Below are 27,883 nucleotides of genomic sequence, written 5' to 3'. Positions count from 1 at the left end.
TTTAAATAATTTTATTTTATTTCAAAGTAAGTCAAAAATAATAGCAAAAATTCAAAACAAAATGACTCCTAGTTCTATCACCTAACCGAAATGATGATTTTCACTTGATCGTTAATTTCTAGAAAAAAAACACAATTTCTTCTTTTTCTTCTTGCCTTTTTCCTTAGCTTTGCCATTTACTGTGTCATCACGGGTCAGATCATTAATTTCTCTGGGCCACAGTTTATTCACTTGTGACAGGAGGGAAATAAAAGTCCCCACCTCACAGATTGGTGTGGGGGGTGAGTGACATAGTTTTATGCAAAGCCTTGAGAATCATGCCTGCCACTGATCAGTAAGCTCTCAGGAAATGTCAGCTTTTCGTTAAAAAAAAATTACTGCTAAAAACATGCATTGTACGTTTCCCCTTTTCATGAGTAGTTTTGCATTTTACTAGCAGTATTTTTTATCTCTGTCTACTTTCTCATCATCCTCACAGTAACCCCTATTAACAGCCTCGCCAGTGTTCCTTCATAGCTATAAGCATACTTTTTTTTTTTTTTTTTTTTACCGGATGCCACCGTTTACCTTTATAATTTGGAGTCACACTCTGTGCTTTTGTTTGATAAGGTGTCTTTCCCCATATAACAGTATATCATGGACCTCCCTCTAGGTCAATGGACGTAGCTCTAGCTCATCCTTTTTCAAAATTAAATGATATTCCTTTATATAGATTTACCATAGCTTTTTCTGTTATTCCCCAATTGATGGACATTCAGCTTAGTTCCAGGTTGCTACCATCTTAACAACACTGCAATACATCTGCTCAAACAAAGCTGCTCACCTACTGGTTTCTACAGACTAGAGTCCCAGCGTATATATTTAGCTCTCCGCGGGGGTTATGGAGATGAATGCATGTTCCCTTCCTTGGAGTGCTAACCTAGAAAGGAGGCAGACATTTAAACAAGTGATTAAAATACAATGTGATAAGTGATTATAAGATGGAAATGTACATATCCAGGTGATTGCTCTTTTGGGGAAAATAAAATACAAAATATCAAACCAGAACCTCCTCTTGAGAACTTTTAATGTGTAAGATCCAAAATGATTGGAAGAGTTTGTGTAGTATGTCGGGAAATACACGGCAACCTTATTGCTTTGGAAGGGGCCCGGTGTTTCCAGATGTCTTTTCTAGTTCTGATTTATGACTGTGTGATAAGCAGAGATTATACTAGCAAGAGTACATTCATCAAAACATGATTACCTAAATAAATCCAATAGTTCTTTAAGGGAATAATACTTTTCACGAGCTAGTCAAGCCAGGTTCCTACACCACTTTTGTCATTTCCGTAGGTGGTAGCCAAGCTTCCTCTTCTGCTGACAGCTCTGTAAAGTTAAGAAAAAAAACCTTTCAATAGAGAAGAAATGTGTGTTTACAATTAAGGAAATGGATATTATATCAAAGGTCTTGGTGAGATTTCATGGAACACTAAACAGAACTGTCAAGAGGGACCTGGCCCGTCCATAAAAAGCTAGAAATTGCCCAGCTTCAGATAAGCCTTTGCTTGAATGTGTGCTAATAACTGATTTCATTTTACAATCTCTCCAGTGGCCCGCAAGCTTTGAGAGCTTCTAATTGTAAGCCTTATTCTCTGCTGGAGCCATCAACTGCTGTAATTAATGGGATTCACTTCATGTCGTGAGTCCACGCTTTGGCAAGGCCCAGCGTGACCCATCTGTAGGTCTTCTCAAGCCTGTCTCTTTTAATTATATTGGTTTAAAAAAAAAAAAAAAAAGGACAAGTTTGTTTTGCTCTTTTATGGGGAAGTATTTAAAAATCCCAAATGCAAATTAAAAACATGAGCTAATAAGCGAATCAGACCAAGTCCCATATGCCCTAATCACAACTCAACTTCAACAGTTCCGAGGCACAAAGACTTTGACTTTCAGGGGTAATTTAATGAGCAGTTTTCTTCCTCCTTCTGCCTCTGGAAGTCTTAAGACTGAACTTCCAAGGCAGGCCCACAAGTAGTCATTGTCAGAAGCTTTTCATTCCTCTCCAGAAAACACCCATGCAAAGTGATCACCTCGCGATGTGACCATAACCCTAACCCCGCCACGTTACCCCTGCCTTCCTTTCTCCCAACCAGCTCTTCTCTTCGCCAGGACTGCACGTGCCCCCCCAGTGGCTTCAGCCCCCCAGGCTCCTCCTTGTGCCCTTTCTCTTCTCAGTTAACCTTGTGCACCAGGCTCATCATTTCCGTCCTCCTGCAGAGAACTTAAATCATGTTACGTCCTCATGATTCCCTCTGTATATCTAGATGCTTGGGAACTGGGCCAGTAATTCACGATTTGTTTTTCTGTTCCATCGACCGGAGGGATATGATCCATCCTCACCACTAAAGCAGAAACTCTCCACTTGGGGTCCATACCTCCCCTTCAGCTGCACTGGAGAGTAAGCAAGTGTGGTTTTAAAAAGTCCTTGGTGACAATGACCTGACTCCACACTTGCCCCTGTGCTGCCTCCTGTGGAGATATTCTCTCCATCTTCCTCTCTCCAGTGGAAAATACCTGGGTTTAGGAGATAGTTGGCTTAAAATATGGGCCAAACCTTATAGTTTCTGGGGCTCAGAGAAACTGGGAGCTCCTCCCCTTTTAAGCTTTGTAGTTACTTACGTGTTTCTTCTAGTCGTGCAACTACCTACCATGTATGTGCTCTGCATCTGCACCCCAACAGCTAACCACTGCTGAAGAACATCACACACTCTGATTGCTAACTGAGCTCACATAAAATGTATGATCATGAAATTCAGACGAGCATCTAACAATATGGGACCCTTCCAATATACCTCCACAGGAAAGTCACTTTTCTACCTCCGAGACCTCTATCTGACATCTGTTCCTTTCTCCCCAAATCCTTTCACCCTCCACTGGTCTTACCTCATACTTCATGTAGAAAACAGACACCATCATATATTTCACCTCGTCTCACCCTTAATCCCAACAAATTACCTGTAAATATGGCCACATCCCCTACTTCCCCTTGAGTTATGGTGGAAGATGTGTCTCTGTTTCTTTTTAAGACCATCACATCCTCCTTCATCTTTTTAAAGACTTTATTTTTTCAACCATTTTGTCTATTTTACATCATCAAATTCTCATCAAATGCTGGATCATTCTCTTCAACAAACATGCCTTGATATCACTAACTTGAGTCCCCTTCTCTTGACTTCACATCTCTCATCAACCATTGCTCATTTTTGCTGGAATTCACAGTAAAACTCCTGACAGACTTTCATACAGTCATCATCTCCCCTTTTCCATTTCCCATTTTCCCCTCAACCCACTCTGGCTGAGCTCTCATCAAGTTCTCACAGATATGGCACAGATAGGGCAAGGTCTTTCATGACTTCCGTCTTGCCATATCGCATGGTGACTTTTCAGATTCCAGCTTATTGGAACCTTCCTAGTATTTCATCACTACTTCTTTCTTGAAATAACTTTCTTCACTTTTATTTTAAAATGACAAAAGTATTCTTGTTTTCCTCTCATTTCACCGACCTACCCATTCCTTTCTCTTTTTCCATCTCCTTTGCTACTCCAGAGCTATTATGGATTGTAGGCTTTGTTTCCCTTTCAAATGCATGTGTTGAAACTCTAACCTCCAACAGAATGGAGTGAGGATGTGAGGCCCTTGAGAAGTAATTAAATCATGATGGTGGGAGCCCCATAATAGGAATAATGTCCATATAGGAAGAGGAAGAGAGCTTGGTACCTTTTTCTGCCATATGAGGTTACAATAAAGACGGTTATCTGTAAAGCAGGAAGAGAGTCTTCACCAGAACCCAACTGTGCTACCACCCTGGTCTTGGACTTCAGGCCCCCGGAACTATGAGAAATAAATGTATGTTATTTAAGTCACTCAGTGTACGGTAATTTGTGATAGCATCCCGAGCTAAGACAAGGACTCAATTCTTGGCTTTCGTATCTGTCCACAGTCGTCTAATAATATGGTTTCAAATACATGCACATATTTGAACAAATATGAATATCAAGTAACTGATATGAACATCATTATGAATTTCATATTTGAAAATAAAATATGAATATCATAAATGTATTCATGAATTCCAAACTTGTATCTCCAGCCCAGCCCAGGTTTTTCCCAACCACACCACTACCCACCAACTTTAAACACGTGTATTTACCTGCTTAGATGAAATGTCCATTTGAATGTGTAATAAACATCCTTCTTGACATGGCCAAAACAAACCTTGATTCCTTACATCTCCTACTGATCAAATAATTATGCGCCTCACAAACTTTCCCCATCTCAGTAAAAATCATCATTAGCCATTGGTTCACCAAACCTAGGAATCATCCTTAATTCCTCTCACATTTACTCTAGTAATAGTTTCTGTAGGATCTTCCAAATTATCTTTAACCCAACCATCTCTCACCATCTTCATGCTATAATCCTAGTGTAGGCCACCATCATACCAGGTCTTCACTATTATATTCATTTTCTAGGGATGCCATAGCAAAATCCCATAAACTGGGTGGCTTGAACAATAGAATTTCCTTATCTTACAGTTCTGGAAGCTAGATGTCCAAGATCAAGGTATGGGAAGGGCTGGTTCTTTCTGAAGCCTAGGAGAGAATGCCTCTCACCTAGATTCTGGTGGTTGCTGGCAATCCCTGGCATTCCTTGGTTTGTAGAAGCATCACATGAATCTGAATCTCTGCCTTCATCTTCACATAGTGTTCTCTTGGTCTGTATCTCTAACTCCAAATTTCCCCCTTTTTAGAAGGACACCAGTCATGTTAGATTAGGGACCATCCGAATGACCTCATTTTAACTTGATTTCCTCTGTAAAGACCTTATCTTCAAAAAGGTCATATTCTGATGTACCAGGGGTTAGGACTTCAACATATGAATTGGAGGTGGGGGAAACGTAATCAATCCATAACAATTAAAACGTTTTCCTATCCAGTCTTTTCGACTGCTTTCTTGTTCCCTTATTGTCTGTTATCCACACGGTGAGATAGTGATCTTTCTAAAATGCAAATCAGACCAAGTCATCCCCCCTGCTTAAAACTCTTCCCATTGTAACAAGAACAAAATCTCATGGTGGCCTTTCAAGATCTAGTCCTATCTCTTGGACTGCAGACATCTAGCCTTGTGTTCCTGAAATCCTCCAAGCTCGTTTCTACCTCAGAACATTTGAACTTGCTGCTTTTGCAGTTAGAGCCACAAAACTACCTCCTTCTGGTCATTAAAGACTCTATTTAAGTATAACTTTGTCAGAGACCTCTCTTAAACATCTTGGCTACAGTGAAACCACCCTTCTCGGTCATCTATCATATAACCCCATTTGGTCACTTCTAAAGTGCCCAAGATAATCTTATTTATGTATTTCCTAGCACAGTAGGATAAAAGCTCTATGAGGGCATGAACTGTCTTCCTCACCCTTGTATTTTCATTTCTTTCAGCATAGCATATACAGCCCCTCAATGAATATTTGTTAACTGACTAACCAGCCCCTTCTAGATGTTTCTTAGTAATCATATGTGCAGTTCTTTTAGTAGTGAAGACTGTAATTTGTCTGGAACTAGAAATGTTAATTCATCTACCGAAGGTCAATGATGCCTCACTGAGTCCTCCCAAATCTTAGACCACAGCATTGTCATGTCTTAAGCACCTGTATGTTTTTTTCAAATGGAAGATGAATCTTCTGCATATCGTCTGAAGAACATCCTCTTTGAATGGAGAAATTGGAAGCAAAGGAAACTCCAAACGGTTCTGTTTTGTCTTAGTTCTTCACTAATATTATTTGCCCCACACAGAAATTTTCCCCTTTCCTTGTTCTTGCACCTTATTTGGCAGAGAAGCCATTTTTACATTTCCTGCTTTTCTCCTTTTTAAACCCCTGCTCAGTCTATGACTAAGACTTTCCAGTAATTGCTACACTTTCAGGCCACTCTTTTGTGGTAGAGTTTCTGGTTGCAAAGCTCTGGGATCCTTACGCAGTCACATTCACTCTTTAGCTGATTCTTTGTTTTCCTATTGCAGTCACTTGTGATGGTAGCATGATAATTTGGCATTTTAATGCTCTCATCTCACTTGATCTGTACTTGATCCAGTCCCTGGATATGATATCATGTCTGCCCCCTTTTTTTTCTTCAAAACATTCTGAAATCTCATTCTTGAATTTCTAGAATATGTGTCTGACCACCCCATTCTTCTGCTTTTTTGGAACCTGGGATAAGGGGATTGTTCACATTCTGTAACTTCACCATGGTGGCTAGCTCCCCCATCATGTCTGGGAGATATGTTCAGGAAAGAGATTCTCCCAAGAAGGAGCAAGTGCCTCAGAGAAATGGCAAGTTTTCAGGGGAACCTTTGGAAAACTTCAAGCCCGAGACTTAGAAAGGGGACAAGGCCCGGTGGTCAGGCCAAGGCCCAGCCGTGCTGTTTCTGAGCACTTGCTGGGAAGGTTCTAGTCCGTGCACCTTGGAACGCTGCACTCCCGGAGCTTTCAGGATTCTCCACGTGCCAGATGTCTTCCCTCTTCCTCTTGTTTATTTTATTTTATTTATTTTATTTTATTTTATTTTATTTTATTTTATTTTATTTTATTTTTTGATTTTATATTTTATTTTAATTTCATTTTATTTATTATTTTATTATTTTATTATATTTTATTATTATTTTATTTTATTTTATTTTATTTATTTATTTATTTATTTATTTATTTATTTATTTTTTAATTTAATTTTCCCCACTCGGTGAAGCAAGGAACCTCCCTGCCTGCCTTTCAGACCGACCCGGTGTTCTTGGCCGGGAGAGCCCCGTTCTGAAAGCAGGAGCTTTGCTTTCCCCGAGAAAACTGACCGACGAATTGCTCAGGCCCTTAGAGGGATGCCTCTGAGATAAATGTGGTCGGCCCGTGGTCACAGAGATGAGATTTCTTCTAAAAATCACGGGTAAAAAAAAAATAATAATAATAATTTATAATAATAATAAATTAAAAAATAAAAAATAACTAAATACAAATCGCGGGTGCGTTTGAGAACCCAGGCCCGGGTCTGCGAGGCCAGCGGCTGTCGGTTCATCGTTGCAGGCGGGAGGATGCTGCGGCCTGGACGGTGGTGTTGGGCATCAGCAACCTGGACCACCCGTCGGCGTTCATGCAGACGCGGCCCGTCAAGACCATCGTCCTGCACCCTCGCTACAGCCGGGCCGTGGTGGATTATGACATCAGCGTCGTGGAGCTGAGCCACGCGGTCCGCGAGACCAGCTACGTGCGGCCCGTCTGCCTGCCCGGCGCGCAGTGGGCCCCGGAGCCCGACACCTACTGCTATGTCACGGGCTGGGGCCACACGGGCCACAGAAGTAAGCCGCGGCCGTGTCCCCTGCCGTGTCCCCCGCTCTAGGAGCGCAGCCCCCGGGGCAGGTGCCAGGGGGCCGTGTCGCAGCCCTTGCCACACACACCGGAGGTGCCGGGCCCGGTGGCAGCCCCCGAATCCCCCCCCCCCAGTCCTGCTTCAGGGAGCCCCTGCCGAGGCCCGGGGGGAGGGCCTGTCGGTCACCCCGGCTGCAGACCATCTCCACCAGGGACGGGCCTCCCTCCGGTGGGGACAGCCCTGGCCCCACGTCCCCAGCTCGGGGCGACAAGGGGGCCTCGTCCACACCTGCACCACCACCACCTACAGCCCTCCCAGAAGGAAAACCCGTTTGCCACTTGCCTCTGGAAATTGATTAAAAGTCGTTTGGCTCCTAGATGGCCAAACACCAACACAGAGCGACTCAACGGCGCGCCCCGGCGCTCCCAGCCCCCCTCTCGGGCCCCCTCTGTGTCACCTACCAAAAGTTCAGGGTAAGACTGTAACCAGGGAGGGGGGTCTCCTCCAACGGTAAGTGCCGGCCGCTGCGGCCCTTGGGAATGCAGACTGCCTGGGCGTCCCCGTTGCCCACCTTAGCCACTGCCACTTGGAAGGACAGGTGTTTGGTCTTGTTTTTCCTTTAAAATTTAGCCAGATCAGTTTTAGGCTGAGTCGAGTTTCTTTTCTGTATGATCGGTGGACGACAGAGAAAGCTAACGGACAGGGTTGAGTCAGTGACTTCTGAAAAGCTCCCACGGAAGGCCTTCGAAGGCCGTGCTGGCCGTGTCACGTCGCCGTTCCGGGGACCCGGGCTGTCCAAAGCCTTAGTTGGTACCGTGACGTGATACAGCCGCAGCTTCCACCTGCATCGTTTCTACGACATCAGCATCAGACTCCGAGCAATCACGTAGCATCACGCAGACCACATATGTGGTGTCGCATGAAGACCAGGGGTCCGAATTTGGTTAGAAAAGTGTTATTGACCCTGACTTCCTGGCTTACTATAAAATGGAGACAAAAAAAGCAGCTGCCTAATTCATAGGATTCTTGTAAAGATTTAAGACAAATAGGCCCAGAATATGCCAAGTGCAGGTCCAGGCCTACCACTAGTCCTCATAAATGTTACCGATGTTTTTTTTTTTTTAAGATTTTATTTATTCATGAGAGACACACAGAGAGAGGCAGAGACACAGGCAGAAGAAGCAGGCTCCACGCAGGGAGCCCAATGCAGGACTCGATCCCAGGACCCCGGGGATCATGCCCTGGGCCGAAGGCAGACAGACGCTCACCACTGAGCCCCCCGCGCATCCCAGGCGATGGGCCTTATTACCATTAACAAGTCCTTGAAACTGTCTGATCACATTGATTCTCCGGACGGGATTCTTTCTTCCCATAGGCCACTCTGTGTGTGTGTGTGTGTGTGTGTGTGTGTACTGTTTCCTCATCACTAAGAGCAGAATGATGTGTGTAATTTTGCCTAAACAGCAAGACTATGCTCCGAGGAATCCATCGTTATTCGGTGAGAACTTAGAAACAAGACAGAATTCGCAGGTTCCCTCTGCTGACAGACAGTAAGGGCTGGTTTTGTCCCCTTGGACACCTCCCTCCCTGTGCGGCCTCTGGGGTCAAAGCTGCTGACCTCCAGCACCGGCCTCTGTAGCACTTGGGGAGACTTTGCTCTAAACCTAGCGGGGGAGCCACCGTTCCCGTCTCAGTCCCGGGGGATGTGTCCTCCTGGGGCAGCTCCGGGCTCGCTCGGGGCTGGCGGCCCCTCCATCGGGCGCGGGGCTCCAGCTTGACTCTTTCTTTTCATCGTAGCAGCCGTGGTTTCTGTTGAAGCCTGGAGGGGCGGGGGGGCACGAGCCAAGTTGGCTGTCCGGTCTGTGCCTCAGTCTCTCATTGATCCAATAACGGAGTTTGACCAGATGATCGCTATCAACACTCCCCCTGGAAAAGGCGGATGCCCAACGTGCCTGGTCTTTGAGATGGATGGCACTTTAAGAATATGCTCCTCCTGGTACACAAGTGTCATCGTCTCATGTATGCCTAGCCTCGTTCTTGAGTCATTGTACCCTAATATATTTTGTTTCTTTTTCCTTAAAAACTCAACCCAACCCAGTGCCTTTTAAGCTGCAAGAGGGTGAAGTCCGCATCATCTCCCTGGAGCAGTGCCAGGCCTACTTCGACATGAAGACCATCACCACCCGGATGATATGTGCTGGCTACGAGTCTGGCACCGTCGACTCGTGCATGGTAAATGGCTTCCTGGTTCCGAGGAGATGCGGGTCAGTGGGGCCGTATAAGATCGTTACTCATGTGTATATTCCCTTTAGGAATATTTTTTGCAGGTTGCTTACTACCAAATATTTATTCGCAGTAGGTACTTGATCCAGTACCCAGGTGGCCCCCCTGTAGCTACCCCACGGCCTTTCATCAGGTCGCCTTCAGCTTCCCCATCGGCTGCGTGGGGAGCAGCACCGGGGACAGCGGCAGGAAGAGGGGCCTTGTCTGGCCCACCCCGCGGCTAGGACGAGGTTTCAGCAGTAACCGGGTTGCCCACCCTCACCCCCTAGGCGCAGAGCGACACCAAAGGACGTTTTCAGCCATCGGCCATCAGGATGACGGCATTAAAGCCCCTGCAAACACGCCCGCTTCCAGGGTGGAGTCGATCCCCCCCTCCCCCCCGAGTTTGCCTACACTCGAGAGCCACCTTGTCCCGACCTACCGCTGGTCCGGGCCTGCGGACACTCGGGGCTCCTGGTCACGGTGGTTTGCTGAGCGCCCTAACTTAGCAATGCAGGGAGGCATTTTTATTCTTACCCTAATGAACACCCATTGACTATTATATTGAACTGGCTCCCAGGGGAGGACAAAAAAGTTCAAGTGCTCAAAGAAGCTTATTTTTTTCTATGTTTAAATTTTAATTCTGGTGTAAATACAATGTTACACTAGTTTCAGGCACAGACTGTAGCGATCCCACACTTCCATACACCAGAGCAAGGGCCCCCTGAATCCCATCAGCTGTTTCCCCCATCCCCACACCCACCCCTCCCCTCGGGTGACCATCAGCTTGTTCTCTATAGTTTAAGAGTCTCTCGGTTTGTCTCTCTTTTTTGTTCCTTTGCCCATTTGTTTCTTATGTTCCACATGAGTGAAATCATGTGGGATTTGTCTTTCTCTGACTGACTTTGCTTAGCATTATTAGCTTGGCATTGCACATGGCAAGATTTCATTCTTTTTATGGCTGAGTAATACTCCACTGTGTATATACACCACTTCTTAATCTTTTCATCGGTCAGTGGACACTTGGGCTGTATCCACAGTTTGGTCATTGCATATAATGCAGTAAACACAGGGGTGCACCGGTTTCTTTGAATGAATGTTTCTGTATTCTTTGGGTAAATACGCAGTAGTGTGATCACTGGATCATAGGGTAGCTCTGTTGCTCTGTTTTTAACTTTCTGAAGACCCTCTATACTGGTTTCCATTGTGGTTGCACCAGTTTGCATTCCCACCAACAGGGAAAGAGGTAGGTACCTTTCTCTTCACATCCTCACTAACACTTGCTTCTTGTGTTTTCTATTTTAGCCACTCGGTGGTATCTCAGTGTAATTGTGATTTGCATTTTCCTGATGATAAGTGATGTCGAACATCTTTTCATGCGTCTGATGGCCATCTGGGTGTCTTCTTTGGAGAAACAGCTGTTCATGTCTTCTGCCCCATTTTTCGTTGGATTATTTGTTTTTGGGGTATTGGGTTGTAGAAGTTCTTTATATACTTTGGATATTAACCCTTTATTGCAAATATCTTCTCCCATCCCATAGGCTTTTAGTTTTATTGATTGTTTCCTTCACTGTGCAGAAGTTTTTGATTTTGATGCAGTTCAATAGTTTATTTTTGTTTTTGCTTTTATTTTGAGACGTATCTAGAAAAATGTTGCTATGGCCTGTGTTAGATTACTGCGATGTGCTGTCTTCTAGGATTTTCTTTTATGGTTTCAGGTCTTATATTTAGGTCTTTAATCTATTTTAATTTTATTTTTTTGTGGATGGTGTAAGAAAGTGATCCAGTTTCATTCTCCCGCATGTAGTTGGCTAGTTTTCCCAACAGTTGTTGAAGGGACTTTTTCCATTAGATGTTCCTCCCTGCTTTGTTGAAAATTAACTAACTGTACAATTATGGGTTCATTTCTGGGTTTTCTATTTTGTTCCATTGATCTGTGTCTGGTTTTGTGCCAGTATCATGCTGTTTTGATTACTACAGCTTCGCAATATAACTTGAAGTCTGAAATTCTGATACCTCTTGGTTTTCGCGTCTTTTGTGGCTTCATATACATTTTAGGATTGTTTGTTCTAGCTCTGAAAATTGCTGTTAGTATCTTGATAGGGATTGCATTAAATCTGTAGACTGCTTTGGATAGTATAGACATTTTAACAATTTTTTTTCTTCCGTTCTAATCCAAGAGCGTGGAATGTCTTTCCATTTCTTCGTGTCATCATCAGTTTCTTTTCTTAGTGTGTTATAGTTTTCAGAGTACAGGTCTTTCGCCTGTTTGGTTAGGTGTATTCCTAGGTATCTTACTATTTTTGGTGCAATTGTTAATGGGATTCTTAATTTGTCTTTCTGCTTCAAAGAAGCATAGAACAATGGAGAAGACAGTTACTCTACACCATGGCTCTGAAACACCTTTGCTATTTCATTGCTGTGGGGTAGATAGGATTGCCCCACACATTGCTGAGGTGAAGAAGAGAGCGACAATATTATTACCACTGACACAATATAGTAAAGGAACACTGTTGGTGGCCTATTTCAGAACAGACAAACAAGAGGACTGGAAATCCCCCAGTGGTGGTTCCTTAGTTATCACGGGCAAGAGGGAGGCAAGCAGATGGTTTGGAGTTTCACTGAGGGCACCGTCCCTTCTGCCTCTTGGCCACAAATCGTCCGACTGAGGTGGGTTGTGGTGAAGGAATTCCTACCTTCCTGTGAGAGGCCCAGGTTTGACTTCCCAAGCCAAACCAAAAAAAAAAAAAAAAAAAAAAAGAGTATTTGGGGAGGCAGCATGGCATGGGGCTTGGGACACAGCATTTGCAGCCTGAACGTTCTGGGTTGGATCCAATCTCTGCCTGTAAGGACAATGTGACCTGGAGAAGTTATCTAACCTCTCTAGAATCACAAGATGGAGCTGATTCTAATTTTCAGGGTGTTTTGAGGATCACCTGAGTCAGTGTCGGTGAAAGCCCTCTCTTTCACGTATCCGTGTGTGATGTCTGGCACACTCACTCAGGGAAGAGTAATCACATAATTAGCATCTATCAGTTAGTGTTTGTCATGTTCCCATATCTTTTCCAAATGCTTTCTAATAACTCATTTAATCCTCATCATCAATTCTTGTGGCACTATCACGGTTTTTACTGTTTTGGAAACCAGGAAAAACAAGGGAGTGGAGAGGTTAAGTAATTTTCCCCACATTACCCATCAGGAAGGTGGTACAGTGAGGACATGAACTCAGAAAGCCTGGCTTCAGGGTCCAAGTGCTCACCTGCTACACCCTCCTGGTGGCAGTGATTAGCGTAGGCACATCTCCCCCCCCCACCCCCCAAGATGGTTTGGAGGTGGACCCAAAACTAGTGCCTCTTCATCTCTTGGGAATTGTTAAAGGAGAAGAAGGGAAGGGATTCTTTGAAAGAGAATTGGAGCCCAAGCACAGGCATGTTCATATGTTGTCTGATAGGAACTTGGGAGTAGTGGGAATTCAGCACCGTGGGTGTCTTACATGTGTCCTGGGTTTTCTCCAATACATCCTCAGGGAGAAAACAAATCATCAAAAGCTTTTACCAGGTCTGGAGCAAGATTATTCACTAGAACCTCTCATTATCTTCCTTCCTTGCATCCATAGCACACATCGGAAGCTTCTATTAAGTTCTAGAAATCATGGGGATCAATATCAAAGCCAAACAGAAACTTTGGCCTAAAGCCCAATATTATGAAAAGCAGACCAAAAAAGAGCAAATTGTGCCTTTTGCTATATTCTCTCTTGCATTCAAATTGCTTCTCCCTCCCTTCTGGTTTCCCACCTAACAAATGTCTACTTGCCTCCCTAGGCCTAGCTCAAAATCCACATCTTGGGAAAGGCACTTTTTGCTCCTCTCCAGCTGGTCAGTAAGCGCTCGTTCCTTTGAAGCCTCCTTCATGTATGGCCCTGGGACCTGGCCTTCGAGTAGAGTTACTCTTGTTACCCAAGCAGACTTTTGGCCACCCAGGGACAAAAAAATCGTGCCCTCTTCATCTGCAGAGATCCTAGCACAGACTCTGGCAAACAGTAGACACCAGATAATTATTTGGCTACACTCCTGATCTGGAAGTGGAGAGACGCTGACCTGTACACATCCTGGTTTTTGGTTTAAGTGGTAGTTTGTTTAATTATATGGACGCTACCTTTCAGGATACTGAATTCCCAAGCTACTATGCGCCCCTTTCCCATTCTCCTCTCTGAAGAGGCTTCTTTTTTTCGAGGCAACATAGACACATCCCATTTGAATCACTCCCTGGCATAATAAACAGCTCACCCTACATGAGTCAGCAACTTAGTATTGCTTTTATATAAGGGGAGATGAAAACACTTGTGCAATATGTCCAATAACACGTTTCTAGGAAATGCTGCTTTAAAAACTCAGGCTTTCAGATAGAACAACTTACCCAGACCCTTGCGAGGTCTATCCTTATTATTTAGGCTTCTGGCACTGTAAGGCGTACACGTAAAGAGGGCTGTTTCCACGGAAGCACGCAGCACAATCAGAAAACTTCATTTCACTTTAACATTTTGCTGACACAGTAGGAGGACTCCCACGGTAGTTAGGGACTTGGGGTTGTGGTGCCAGGCTGCCCGGGCCTCACGCTCGCTCTGCCTACGAACAGGTTACACACCTGTGCTTCAGTCTCATTACCTCCAAAACGGTGATTGTCATCAACTTATAGGGATTTCATCAGGATTCAATGAGCAAATCCAAGGGAAAGTGAGGAGCACCAGTAAACATAATTACTATTTTTCTCCAGTGTGACGGGGGTTGGGGGGTGGGAGACCATCTGTAGAATTTCAAAGGTTTTTGTACAAAATAGTAACCGTAGCCATGGAAGTTATACCTTGGTCTGTGAGAAACAAACTTAAAGTTTATTTCTGGTGTCTAAGGATTGGTGCTTTAACAAAAGACGATGGATTGCTCCAGGGTCCTCACTAAGAGAACGCAAAGGGTATTTCAGCTGGTGTATCACTGAACGAGATGGGAATACCTGGGTTCTTTACTTTCACCACCACTTAGGTCCCACTGACTTCTGTGAATTCCTGTGTTTGTGTCATCTGTTTCTAGAAATTACTCTGCCCTGGCTTTGTGTCATCTCAGTCACCTAACTTAGAAAGTGCCCTTCAAAAAAGACCCTGTTTATTGCTGCACTTTTCAACAAATTAAAATTTATTTCTGTTCTAAAAAAAAAAAAAAAAAGGGCAGGAGTATTTGTAAATCCCCACCATGAATTCACATACGTAGTTCCTTATCTTCCAGGGTATCAATTCCTCTTTTTGGATGCCACGTACAATACACCTCATCTCTGATCTTTCCAGATGTAGCCAATATTCACGTTTATAAAGCCATAGTGTCTCACTGTTCATTACACGTGGGCAAAAGAACTGCAACACCCAAATCAAAATGTCAAGAATGAAAATATCTCTATGCACATGAGGGGGAATAGAGGCTACCAATACTATACCCAACTGTAAATAATTCTGATGTGGCATTCTCCATGTATACTAATTGAAAAAAGTCCTGCGAACTATTAAGAAATACAGCAAGTTGCCGGTGTCTTTTACTAAAGGCATTCATTCATAAAGCAAGAATCTTGAAAATGGAGAGTTATTTTTGGAATAGTTTTCTACTACTGTTGTGTGGGGAAAAAAAAAAATCTGAGTGTTCTATTTTGGGTACTTTCAACATTAGGAGAGAATTAGTTGTGATACACTAGAATTTTTAAAAAGTGATGACCTATTTTGATAAGCACAGGAAATGGCTGAAAAGTCTGATTTCATGGAAATAAGAATGGAGCCCTTTCCCAAGGCACCCCCATTCCCTTAAAGATCAGGGTTTAAGATGTTCATTCGAAAGTTGCATCTAGGTAGTAAAACCCATGCTCCCTCCGGTTGGCAATGAAAACCTTGTTTTAAACTTTCCAAGAAGTTGGTTAGGTTGGGTTTGGCTTCACCGTACCCCCGGGATGACACGGATGGTCACGAGGGCTCTGAGATACCGGTGACTAACGTCCACTGCTGTTCATTACAGGGTGACAGCGGTGGGCCACTGGTTTGCGAGCGGCCTGGAGGACAGTGGACATTATTTGGCTTAACGTCGTGGGGCTCTGTCTGCTTTTCCAAAGTCCTGGGGCCTGGAGTTTATAGCAACGTGTCCTACTTCGTCGAGTGGATTGAAAGACAAATATACATCCATAACTTTCTCCTGAAGTAATTCCAAAGATGACTAGAGACTTTTGCCAGCTACACTCAAAGAAAATGGCCTTTTTGACTGAGCAGAGCTTCCTGCAGAGAGCCGTCCAGAAGCACTTGTCATGGACAGGGACGCTCAGCAGTGCACTGCAAATTTTCATGTTTGTTTTGGTCTAATTTTAGTCTTTTCAGCTTTAGTTTTCTCTTATTTCAAGTTTAATGACAGTCTTTAAACAACAAAGCAAGGCAGATTTTGTTCTTTTGCCAGCCTTCATCTTGACCATAGTACAAAATTATCAGCTCTGGAATAAGGCAGGTGCTAGGGCAGCAGGTTCTAGAAAATCCTCTTTATTCCAGTCCCCAGGAGGACACAGAGACCCAGGCTGACGAATCTTTGCCAGCTTTTGTTTCTCAAGCACAATTAGCAGAGTTGGCAAATCTTAATATTAATATTGGAGACTTGCTTTTGATTTATTAAGAGCCAAGACATTTTACATGCTTAAATTATTTACTATTACTCAAGTCTGCATAGTTCTGAAAACCTATGAAAAGACAGTCAGAGGCAAAAGACAAGTAAAGTAGCCTCCATTTCAGTGGCTGAAATGGCAGGACGTGCTGACACAAAGGTCGTTAGACGTCAACACTAGCCTTTAGCATTACAGGGCTGCACGCTCTGAACTTAAGTCAAGGATGTGACCTTACAGAAGGGTCTCCACAGAACCTTCCCTGTAGCCGGGATGTGTTCAGTGTGTTATCAGTTGGCTGACCGAGACCTCCACAACTAAACGGATATTTGTGGGAAACCTTTTGTTTTGCCTTATGTGACAATGAATTGACATTAAACTTTGCCAAAGGAAAACTTGCTTCGGCCTTGGTCACTAAAACAAAAATCTAAAAATGCTTTTAAGCGCTTGGCCACTCTATGCACGTCAATTCCCAAAGTAACTGGTGGTTAAAGGTATTTCTCCCTACTGAAAAGCTGCCAAATGCCAATTTTCACACGGAAATAATCTGTCAGGCATCCATTTAGCCACATCGAAATGCCTTCCGAACAAGTTAGGACTCCCTGCTGACCTTCACCAGCAATTTTACATTTTTTTTTTTTTTTGTACTTCTCTGCATGTACACACATTTCAGGTTTGAAAAGCTACCTTGACACTTTCCATGTTATGCGTCTCCTGCTCTGTGGTTTGTATAAACCTGTTGAGACTGAAATCCAGCAACGGAATGATGGACACAACTGTGTGAGAGCTGAAGAGCATACGTCGGTTTGGTTCTAGCTGTAGGTACATAATGTAATAACCTGTAGCTTCGCTCAACTTCTGTTCGGTCAAGTGTACCGACTGTACTTATTCTACATAACCCTTCATGCAAATAAAATGGTACGATCCTTCTTTTTAATGGACATGGAACATGGATCGCAAGTCCCAGAAATCCGTGCATCCCCCTAGAACAGTTGGCTCCCAGCTGCCGACCAATCCGAGTTCACCTGTCATGTGTCCCACTGGCACAGCAACTCTTTTGTCTTAGGTGATGGGTGACTCTTTGAAAACGAGAGGTTGCTAATACTCTCAAAGTCCCTCCAGTGTCCAAAGAAAACTTTAATCCTGGTAACAGCGCGAGGGATCTTTCACGTCTAGAGTACATCTTGGGAGCCTGATACAATTCTTTCATGAATCTTTTGTTATAAAATTATACCCCAAAATGTATATCATTAAATCAATTTTTCATGGTTACCAGGAGCAATGATACAATGCTCGGTTCCCCGAAACTTAGTAAAATACACTGAATACCAAAATGCAACAGATCAAATGGGCTTGGGTAACTCTGCGTAAAACTTATTTATTTGTAAATGAGATCCTTTAAAGCCTCACTACAGATCCCAAATCTCTTTTGCCCAAGGGCCAGACATGTTTCAGAATCCAGAATTTTTCAGAAATTAAAAAACACGACTCATCACCCAGTAATAAAATACATTTTTATAGCAAAGTATCTGAATAATTACATTTAAATAAATTGCCTTTCATCTGTTTAGGACATTGAATTTTGCCTAATTTATGAAAAATTTTTCAGCTTCAGAGCTCTTGGGATTTTGAATTGTGGCTAAGAGATAGTGGTATAAAATGAACACTCCAGACTTTCTTTTAACTTACATGTACGGATACTTGACATCCAAGAGATTGACTTTTTTTTTTAGTCCTCTTGGCTAATTCTTTTTATCTTTAGATTCCAATCTTTTATTTATATTTGAGGGATGAATGGCAGCTGCTATGAGGATAACAGCTGATATGACATTACTGATTTTCCCATATAAGAAAAGGCCATTACAATATTCTGGTAAGAGGTGCCTTGGGATTTTCCTTCTAAATTCTGGTACCGATTACTGTTGGATTCAGTGGTAGGCACGGGAGTGATGACAGTTTTTCATACACATTTCTTATTAAACAGTTTATTTTTTAAAAAATCATTAAGAAAGCAGAAAGCAACTTCCAATAGCCAGGTGCGATTCTGAAAGTTCTAGCAATACATCTCTATGATATAAGACTATTTGCAGTAATATCAATTACCCAAAAAAAGTCAGACCAGGACAGATAGGCAGCAGGAGATGATGAAGCCCTGAGAATATCAGATTAATAGTCATAAGACCTTGATACAGACATAGAAGGAGATTTCAGGAAGGAGATTCTGGGTGGCTCGTGGCCGACAATTTTCAGATGAATACATGTTGAGCTTTAAAAGAACTCGACAAGAATTGATGACCTCCTAACATCTGAGCTTAGCTGGTAACCTAGTCTCTGTTCCAACGAAAGTGAGCATACATGATCTGCAACAGCAGTTCGCTTGCTGTAGACATTCCCATCCTAAAATGTATTTTTAAAAAACACATTTTTCTAAGAACCTCATGGAATCCTGAGAACCACCTGTATTAGTCTCAATTCATAACAGCTGATCTTTAAAGGTCACAGCACCAGAGAAGTTGTAGGGTACTGTAAAGACGATGAGCCCTCAGTCTCTTGAAGATTGTCTTCAAATTGATTGTCTCATTTTGACCCGGCTGTCGTCAGCTTCAGAACAGGGCGACTGGCCAAAGGGGCTCCAGACCAGCTGATTCAGTCTGCCTGAAGACCTCACAAAAGGTCTTCTCTTGCCTGAAAGCGGAGAGAGGAACACATTCCTCCAGAACCCTGGCATCCCTCTGCCCTTCCCCAGGAAGAATCCGCCTCAAGAGAAACACCGAACCGAGCAGAGAGGTGTATGCCTTACGCCTGCGGTCAGATGACCAAAGGCATCTTCCCGGAGGAAATAAAAATCCATTAATAATCACTGATTACGTTTTAAATAGTACAGTTATTACCCTACTTTAGGTACATTGTCACTTAAAAGGCTCTTTGGAATTTTTTCTCTAGAAATTAATGATTTGTAACATTTTTTTTTTTTCACGTGGAAATCTCTTCCGAGTTCTAATGGAGCTAAAAACGACTTTTTCTTCATTAAAGAAAATTCAGATTGGAGTCTGCTTGTTGAAAACATTTCCCTGGAATCTGAGATCTCCCAATAAAATAAACAGATCTCAAATGAATCGCCCAAGAATTTAAAATAAGACAGTTTAAAATGCTTTCACAAAATCCAGAAAGTTTCATAAAAGCATTGGATTCGGAATTAAATAGTCCACCTCCCCAGACAGTTCAGGTTCAAACTCCAACCTCTCTTACAAATGTACGTACAAACATCCAGAAAGTGACATCATCACACTGGCTTTTCCAGGCACAGTAGAACGTCCACGTCCTTTCGGGAAAAATCCACCTCGTTCTAGCTTGACAGAGGTGCGTCTTCCAAATCTGAAATGAGATGTGCAACTGCAAGGAGGATAGATACCCTGTTTTGGTTTTGTTTTGTTTTAACCCTTTGAGGGCCCAGGCATCCCTGAGATTTTCTTTTCACAGAAGTCTGAGTCCAAAGCAGTTTCATGTACAGATACGCTTCCCCGCTCGACAGCTCTGGGAGGCGCAGGCATCCTGGCAAAGGCAGCAGAAGGGCCAGGCGTGGCTCTCTTCTCTGACTTGGCAGCCGGGTGGTCAGTGTACTGAGCGGTCACCTGGCCCGTCGTTCCGGCCCTGCTCCACTTCTTGAGAGCTTCAGTTCTCTCCTCTGGCGTCAGTCTGTCCAGGTGCTGAGCCCTCAGAACTGGAGATGGGAACAGGGATCCCTGGAGAACTCGGTATATGAACCTAGGGGACAGAAAGCATCACAGAGTTAGAGTCGCCGCAAACGCCACACGGGACACACACACGTACTCCCCAGTTGGGAAACATAACAGGGTCTGGTGGCCCCTGGCCTCCTTGAGGGAAAGGGAAAAGATAAGGACGCTAGAAGACGGAGACTGCGGCCCTATTAAGTCAGTATATGTAAAGCACTTAGAAAACGGTGCGTGTTTTCTGCAAGTGCCCGTCAAGTAAATACAAAATAAAATCTTTAGAGGTACTAAAAAAATAAAAATAAAAATAAATAAATAAATAAATAAATAAATAAATAAATAAAGTAGAGGTACTGATACTGCGCTACCTCACAGACCTCATGGCCACACGGGCCAGTACACGGAAAGTGCACGTAAATACACAGACAACGCTGGTGTTAGCTTCCTGGACTCCTGTGACACGGTACCACAAACGTGTCCCCGAGGGTCCCTCCGGGCCAGCATTCTCCTGAACCCTGTGGGTCCTCCACATGCGTCCTGGGGATCGCGCCGTCAGCCGGGGGGTCCCTCGGAGCTTTCTGACCGCGGCCCACCTCCTGTCCCGGCGGCTGCCGAGGTGGCTGGCGGGATCCAGGTCACAGTCCTCATGTCTTCAGCACGAGCCACAGGCTGTCCAGCCCCCCTGTTGGCCTCCTCTCGAAGGCGAATTCCCAAAAGCCCAACTCTTCCTGTTCACAGCTTCTGGAATCTGCATAGGCAGAGAATCCCCTAAATCTAGTTTCTCTGGGTTTAACAGGCCTTCCCCTCAGTCTCCTTTCTCTCCTGTTTTATGCTAAGCAGAAGGAAGAAACCAGGCCGAACCTTCACCACTAAATACCCCAGTTCATGGTTCACAAATTCCGCTTTCCACGGAGCAGGGGAACCCACTTCAGCTAAGTTTTCTGCCGCTACGCTGCCAAGATCTCCTTGCCTCAAATTTCCACTAACGCGTTTCTCATCTGTTTTTTTTTCCGGACTCCTCACCAGCGGTGCCTTTAACATCCACATCTCTAGCAACATCCTGTTGAAGACCTATTTTCTAAGCCGATGCGGTTTTGGTTTTCTCCACCTGTGCCACTTCCCACTCTGCCCTGAACCTCACCGGCAGGAGCTTCAGCGTCCATCATCACGCGCAGTCTGCTTAGAGACGTCTGCTGTGTGTCTATCTCGCACCCCTACATCCTCCCGGTCTCGGCCCATTAGCTGGCTCCAAGCCACCTTCACCTTTTTTCAGAATTTGTTATAACGGGCGCCCACCTGCCTGGGAACAGAGTCTGCCTTCGCTTTCTGGGGCTGCTGTCACAAATTACCGCGTGCTTCATGGCTTCGAACCACCAAACTTCATTCTCCCCACTGTTTCGAAGGCCCAGAATCCTGACATCAGTTCACTGAACCAAAATCTAGGTGTTGGAAAGGCCATGCACGTTCCGCAGGCTCCGAGGACAATCCGTTCCTTGCCTCCTCAAGCTGCCAACTGCTGGCTTTCCTTAGCTCGTGGCCACGGAATCTCTGCCACTGTGGTCTGTGTCAAATCGTCCTCTGCCCCCAACCCCCTCTCTCAAGGATGGTGTTTCGAGACCACCAGATAATAGAGGATCATCTTCCCATCTCAAGATCCCTAACTTAATCACGTTGCAGGAGCAAAATCCAGAACATTCACAGGCTCCAGGGATTACAGATACGTTTGAGGGGGTCATTTCTTTCCAGCCTGCCACAACAGTATAAGAATTGTACTGTTAATGCTCTCGAGGGTTTTTTTTTTTTTTTCAGTGAAACTATAGAACTCTAGAGGACTTGTTTCTTCATGAGTTCTACAAGTTCATCTTGTTGTTAATTTAGAAGCTGGTAATAACAGTGAGTAGTGTAAAGCATCTCAGTTTGGCAGGGGTGTTGTTACGTACACAACCATAAACACCACAGAAGGACTCCAGTGGGTTTTCCTTCTACGTTTCTAGAAGGCACGCCCATCAGTAACAAAGGGAGCGTGCCCGCTGGGTCTTAGGATGGTGTTACAAACTGGGGGTGGCTGGCGAACTTTCCTCCAGTGGGCCAGACAGTAGTAGTTTGGGGTCTGCGAGCAAGACAATGGTTCGGGCTCTGGAACCATTCAGGTCTGCGGGTGCAGTGCAAAATCAGCCGCAGACAGCACATGAGTTAGTGTGTCTCCGTGCCGATACAATTTTACTTACTTTTAAAAACAGGCAGAGGGGGATGCCTGGGTGGCTCAGCAGTTGGGCGCCTGCCTTTGGCTCAGGTCGGGATCCCCGGATCCGGGATCAAGTCCCGCATCGGGCTCCCTGTGAGGAGCCTGCTTCTCCCTCTGCCTATGTCTCTGCCTCTCCTCTCAATCTGTGTCTCTCATGAATAAATAAATAAATCTTTAAAAAAAAAAAAACAGGCAGAGGGCCAGATCTGGCCTGTGAGCCAGTTCGTCGACTCTGTTAGAGAATAACCTATGATCACCATTTTGACTCTCCTATCATGTCTTAAAAGGCAGAACAATGACGCTGCAAGGTGTTTCCAGCTAAACAGATGGATTTTATAACAAACAGAAAGAGACAGAGCCATAGATTAAAAGCCCACGCATACTTCTTAGCCATTTCCATCCTGGACCATATTAGAAATTCAAGTTAAACTAAAATGGGAAAGAGAACTGGACTCAGATACAAGAGGGACGTTTCCAGTGTTTATAAGGTCATATAGAGGCCGCTACTTGTCCCTTGGTACACATGCTCCTGTTTTGTTTTGTTTTTTCTTTTAGAAACCCTTAGACTTTAGCCACTCACAGCCTACACACTGAGGTCCTAGTTAATGGGAAATGAGCAAGGATGTGCAACTCCTGAGTCATGCCATCACAAATTAAAAACAAAGCAAAACAAAAACACAAAAGAGGAAAGCTGCTTGCGCTCTCTTTGCTCTCCTTCTCCTTCCTGCAGGCAGGGATGCACTGAGGGTGAGTCATCTCCAGTCATGCAGAGGAGGGCAGCACCCGTGGGAGTTAGCTGAACAAAAAGTCAGAGGGAAGGATCCTCATCTAACCCTGTGGGTGAGGCTGCCCTATCTTTGGGGCATGGCAACCAGATGAGAATTTTCCATGAGAGTGAAAAGGACTCTTCCCGTTTGCTTAAACCAGATCCGTTCTCTGGTAAAAAAGAGATAAAACCAATGTTTTCTCTGCTATCAGTGAAAAGGACGGTCTGCCACCCATTCTCAGCAGCTGCTTGAAGAATTCTAAGCCTGTGATTTCACGTCCTCTCTTGATGGGGAAACACCATACCTGGGCAGAAGGGCGACGCAGGTTGTGAGGACACAAACCAAGTAGAAGACCGGATCCAGCATGTGCTCCTGCATGATCCAGTAGGGGTTGGATGGTGGGTTGCAAGTTACACACATGGCTCCGAAAACCAAGGCAAAGACAAGATAAGACAAGATGCTACCAACAATCACCAGCATGTGGATCCAGGTCTGCAAGACAGGAAAACACTCTCTCGCTGAGGGCTCTGCATCTGCAGGAAATCTGCCCCCTCGATGAGACAACGTGTCTAAGCAATGAATGAATGGTGTCATGAACCTCCGTGAACAAAACACAAAATACCAAAGAGATAAGAACACCTTTCATGAGTAGCTTGTATCACTGTTTAAATTCTGTAAAACTAAGTCAAATGCCAAAAGGTTAATTCGATGACCGTTCTATTTTATATTGTTCATGCACCGTGAGATGTTTGGATTCTCTTATTATTTTTTAATACAGTCGACTACCAATTGGTCTGTTTCTTCATTAAGGTAATACTCCAGTCCTCAAACTTTACCCATTCACATGGCTGGTAGACGTTACTGTTCCTCATGGATATTCTAATTTCTTCCCACTGTGAGCATCTGGAAGGATTGCATTTGCTCACCCCCTAGATATAAAGCATGGCCACATATCCTGGTCATGGCTTTGACCAATGAAATGCGAATGGAAGGAATATGGAAAACATCCAGGTTAGAGGCACAGAGGAGTTGGTGTGCAATTTTCCACACCGTCTCCTTCCCATCCGTGTTGACTGAGACATTCATCCTGGGGAATAATTCCAGATGGTAAAGCTACAAGACACAGCCTGGGGCACTGAGCTGCCCCCTCCGACGACAACCACTCTGAGTTATCTGGAACCTTAGCTAACTTTGTATGAGCAAGAAAGAAATCTTGTGTATCACACCTTAACCTACCACCTTCCTATCTGCGTATAGCTTGGAAGGTTTCTTAAACTGCCTTACTATTTAAGTAACTTCATTTAGGAAGAAAAGCAGATCACCACCTTAAATGCATTCTCGCCATGACCTGTCACAGGAGTGCTGAGTCTAGAGTCTGACGTTGGTCACAAAGGGAAACTGACGTAATTCTAGGTGTGAAAGCGCATCACCTTCAGGTTATGCAGCCCTCAGTGCTCTTCAGTGCAGGGGACAGCACCCCCTGATCTCGTGGTGTGTGTCCTAGTGGAATATGGCATGCTCTTCTGGGGGAAGCAGGGCCTTTATTAATATCTCCTAAGGCTACAATTTTCAAGCAAGTTCCAATTCTCTCCTTTTCCCCCTTAACCTTGCAAAGGATTTCCCCATGGAAGATCACAGGGGTCACAAAGACTTTTTTTTTTTGCAAACGAACAAACCGCTCAGAAAATATTGGCTAAATCCTGATGATCATGATCCTGCCTCTTACACAATGATCTGCTATTTTTTTTCCTTCTCAAATGTCTTCCCGTCTCATTGAACCCTATTGCCTGATTTTTTTTTCCTTTCTTCAGATGAGCTTTTGGCAAGTTAGCTAGCAGCTTGGGGGAGCTGGTGCTCAACACAAATTGAGACAGAGTCAAGAGAGGGGTGGGAGGTGCCAATGAGATGAGGAGCCAGAGCAGGAAGGGAAGCTGCTCCAGGGTCTCAGGCGGACTCTTACTGACGAGGGCCCTTCAGAGAAAAGGGGTTTAATTACATGTCCTTTCTACAGCGGACACCTTTGGCCTTGGCACCTGGCTCTCGCTCTCCTCCTTAGCACAGATACCCGGCCTGTGCCGTCTTGCCACAACATCCTGCCTCTAGCTAAAGCCCAGGGCTGAAGCTAAGGAAACAGAATTCTGGCTCCAGGGACTAAACTCGGGGCACAATGAGGCAAGAACAGAAAGAGAAGGACTGCAATCAATTCAGAGCAGGACAGAGCAGGCCTGTCCATTAGCCTGTTCCCTGGACGTCTGGAACCACTCTGGTTGCTCAAGGAGGTTTTGTTTTGTTTCGTTTGACTGTGGTTCTTCAATATATTTTTAATAACTTTTCTATTTGCTCAGGTCGCTTTTGCTCATAACCAGTGAACCCAAACGGATACACTGATGCATTAGGCCCTTTGGAGCGCTCCTAAATGTCAGGACTGATGACAATGCCTAAGGTAGTAACCAAAAGTGCCTACAAAATTGTTTAAAAATGAAATCAAACAGATATTAAGACAACGCCAAATATTTTGGTTCTAGAATTCCCTTTACTCTCCCTCCCTGGTATTTTCAGATATTAACTTTTTACTATACTTTTAGGCTCATACAGTTTGATGAGGGCAGGTTATAAGCAAAGCAAGTGATGTAAAAAACGTTCCTTAGAAACTATTATGCTTTAAAAATTACTATAATTTTATAGTGTAACAACACATAAAATTTAAACTATAACCTCATTCAGCTCTGTTTGAAACGCATTCACTACCAAGATGGTAAACATACCCCCGAATACTGGTTAGTCGTTTAATCATTTGTTTATCCACTCAAACATTTCTGAGCACCTACTGTGTACAGTCTGGTCCTAGATTCTGGTATATGGTGGTCAACACAAGAAAAATGAACCCTGCCCGTCACAGAGATTATAGCCTAATGCAGAAGATAAACATGAATCAGATAATCACATGACTGATGAATAATAAGAAATTATTATTATTGTGATGAAGGAAAACATGAGGATGGTATGAAAAAATAGAGGCTTAGGGAAAGCCTCTTAGAGGAAGCAGCATTTCTGCTGAGACCTAAAATAGTATGTAAGCCGGGTAAAGAGCAAGGGACCACGGGAAGAGTGAGAATATTCTCCTCAGAAGATATGGTGAATGCTAAGGACCTGACGTGGTAACAAGCTCACTGTATCTGAACCACTGAAGGAAGGACAATGTGGCTCCGATCAATGAATAAGTGGAAATGTGATTGGAGGGAAAAGTAGAGGCATCACTGCATGAAGTCTTGTAGGCCATCTTATTAGGGCTTTTCAATGTTATTTCAAGTACAGTGGAAAATCAGTAAGGGTTTTACCCAAAGGACAGGGACAAGGTATGATTTGTGTTTCAAAAGGAGGATTCTGGTTCTTTTGTAGAAACAGCTGGAGGAATCGAAAGTAGAGATAGGTGGGAAGTCTAAGGAGGCTGTAGCAGTAGTCCCGCAAGTGACATAGACGATAGCAAAGCCAATGCCAACAGAAATGAGTGACAGGTAGAAGTAATCACAGAAGTGGTTTACTCTCCAGAGATGGGTGGGATGTTCTGCATCTGCAGAGGAAGGTTTATCACAGAGCTCTCACTATCTGAATCCTACACATTAGCTTTGCTGCAGAGAGCTACTGTACAATCATTTTGATGAAAAGAATTAACTTTCTCATTAAATTAGCAACTAAGATTAAAAAAAAAAGACCTAGATTTAAATGAATGGTAAAAATTCCGGAGGTAAGAAAACTTTTTTTTTTTTTGTAACATGAGAAATTTTGTGATAAAATCATCACTTACTAAAAAAAAAAAAAAAAAATCATCACTTACTAAAGTCAGTATACCAGAATTATGACACGACATCTCTTTTTAGTCGAGTGACATCAGCATGATCTTGAAGAATGCTGGTCACTGAAAGGTAACTGTTTCTCCAGCTTGACTCTTGCCTCCATGAACCATCCCCCCATGGATACCACCAAGGGGACCAGGTAGGCATTTTCCACTTTCCCTGGCTATACATCAACCTCAACATAACGGCACTCAGCAATCAACAAGAGTAGCCATGAATCATCCTTCTTACTTGGCATCATTATACTTCTCGTTACCATGTGTCTTCTAGGCATGAAGGGTTTAGCAGAGTCACCGCTAACAGAAGACATTTCCACAAGCACAGTTTCAGGCTACTTCAGAGGCAGGAAAACCACTCACCAAACTCTTGCTTTCAATCACAAGGTGGAGGATAATGATGAACAGAGCAGCCGTGTTCAGGGGGTTTCCGAATGTAAAGATGTCAATGTCTGAGCCCTGGTAGGTCTACAAAGAGAGGACAACAGGCGGTGATCTGGGAGAGTTGTACACTCAGTGGTCTGAGTATCATCCCTTTATAGTTTAGTTGAGGTAGTTCCTTCTTCAATGTTCCTAATAATGGGTCAGTTAGGATAAATGTGAATATTTCCAAAAGAGAAACTGACTCCTAGGCCATCTAATATTTGAACTTTTCAGTTGGAATGCCTCTTTATCCTGAGTCATAATTCATCCTCCTGGATGAATTACACTTTTTTACTTACACTTCTGCCTTCGACGTAGAGAATAATATCAAATATGTCTGGTTTAACAGAGCTGCAAACCTCTGAGGCAGCTATTAAGGCTATCCTGAGGGACGCCTGAGTGGCTCAGTTGGTTCAGAGTCCGACTCTTTTTCAGCTCAGGTCATGATATCAGGGTCCTGGGATCAAGCCCCATACTGGGCTCTATGTTTAGTGTGGAGTCAGCTTGGGATTCTCTCTCTCTGCTTGTGCGTGTGTTCATTCATTCA

General features: G+C 44.0%; 2 protein-coding genes across 8 annotated transcripts in view; one reads left to right on the top strand and one right to left on the bottom strand.

Annotated features, from left to right (window-relative positions):
- The window catches only part of CORIN (corin, serine peptidase), a 235,033-nt gene extending 217,772 nt beyond the window's left edge, over positions 1–17,261 (top strand). Inside the window, 3 exon segments of the mRNA XM_035714411.2 lie at positions 7,104–7,375; positions 9,485–9,618; positions 15,696–17,261. Of these exon segments, the coding sequence (XP_035570304.2) occupies positions 7,104–7,375; positions 9,485–9,618; positions 15,696–15,878 (589 nt within the window). The 3' untranslated portion in view covers positions 15,879–17,261.
- A 1,028-nt stretch (positions 17,262–18,289) lies between these two features.
- The window catches only part of ATP10D (ATPase phospholipid transporting 10D (putative)), a 100,097-nt gene continuing 90,503 nt past the window's right edge, over positions 18,290–27,883 (bottom strand). For 6 of the 7 annotated variants that reach the window (XM_049092932.1, XM_025435810.3, XM_049092931.1 and 3 more), the window contains 3 exons: positions 27,277–27,381; positions 23,368–23,555; positions 18,290–20,085 (listed from right to left, as the gene is read on the bottom strand). In XM_049092932.1, the coding sequence (XP_048948889.1) occupies positions 19,755–20,085; positions 23,368–23,555; positions 27,277–27,381 (624 nt within the window). In that variant the 3' untranslated portion in view covers positions 18,290–19,754. The remainder of the gene's footprint in view (positions 20,086–23,367; positions 23,556–27,276; positions 27,382–27,883) is intronic. The other variant, XM_049092934.1, reaches the window with a different exon arrangement.

Source organism: Canis lupus, chromosome 13 (assembly GCF_003254725.2).
Source record: "Canis lupus dingo isolate Sandy chromosome 13, ASM325472v2, whole genome shotgun sequence".
Classification (NCBI taxonomy): domain Eukaryota; kingdom Metazoa; phylum Chordata; class Mammalia; order Carnivora; family Canidae; genus Canis; species Canis lupus.
This window is presented reverse-complemented; position numbering and strand designations above follow the sequence as displayed.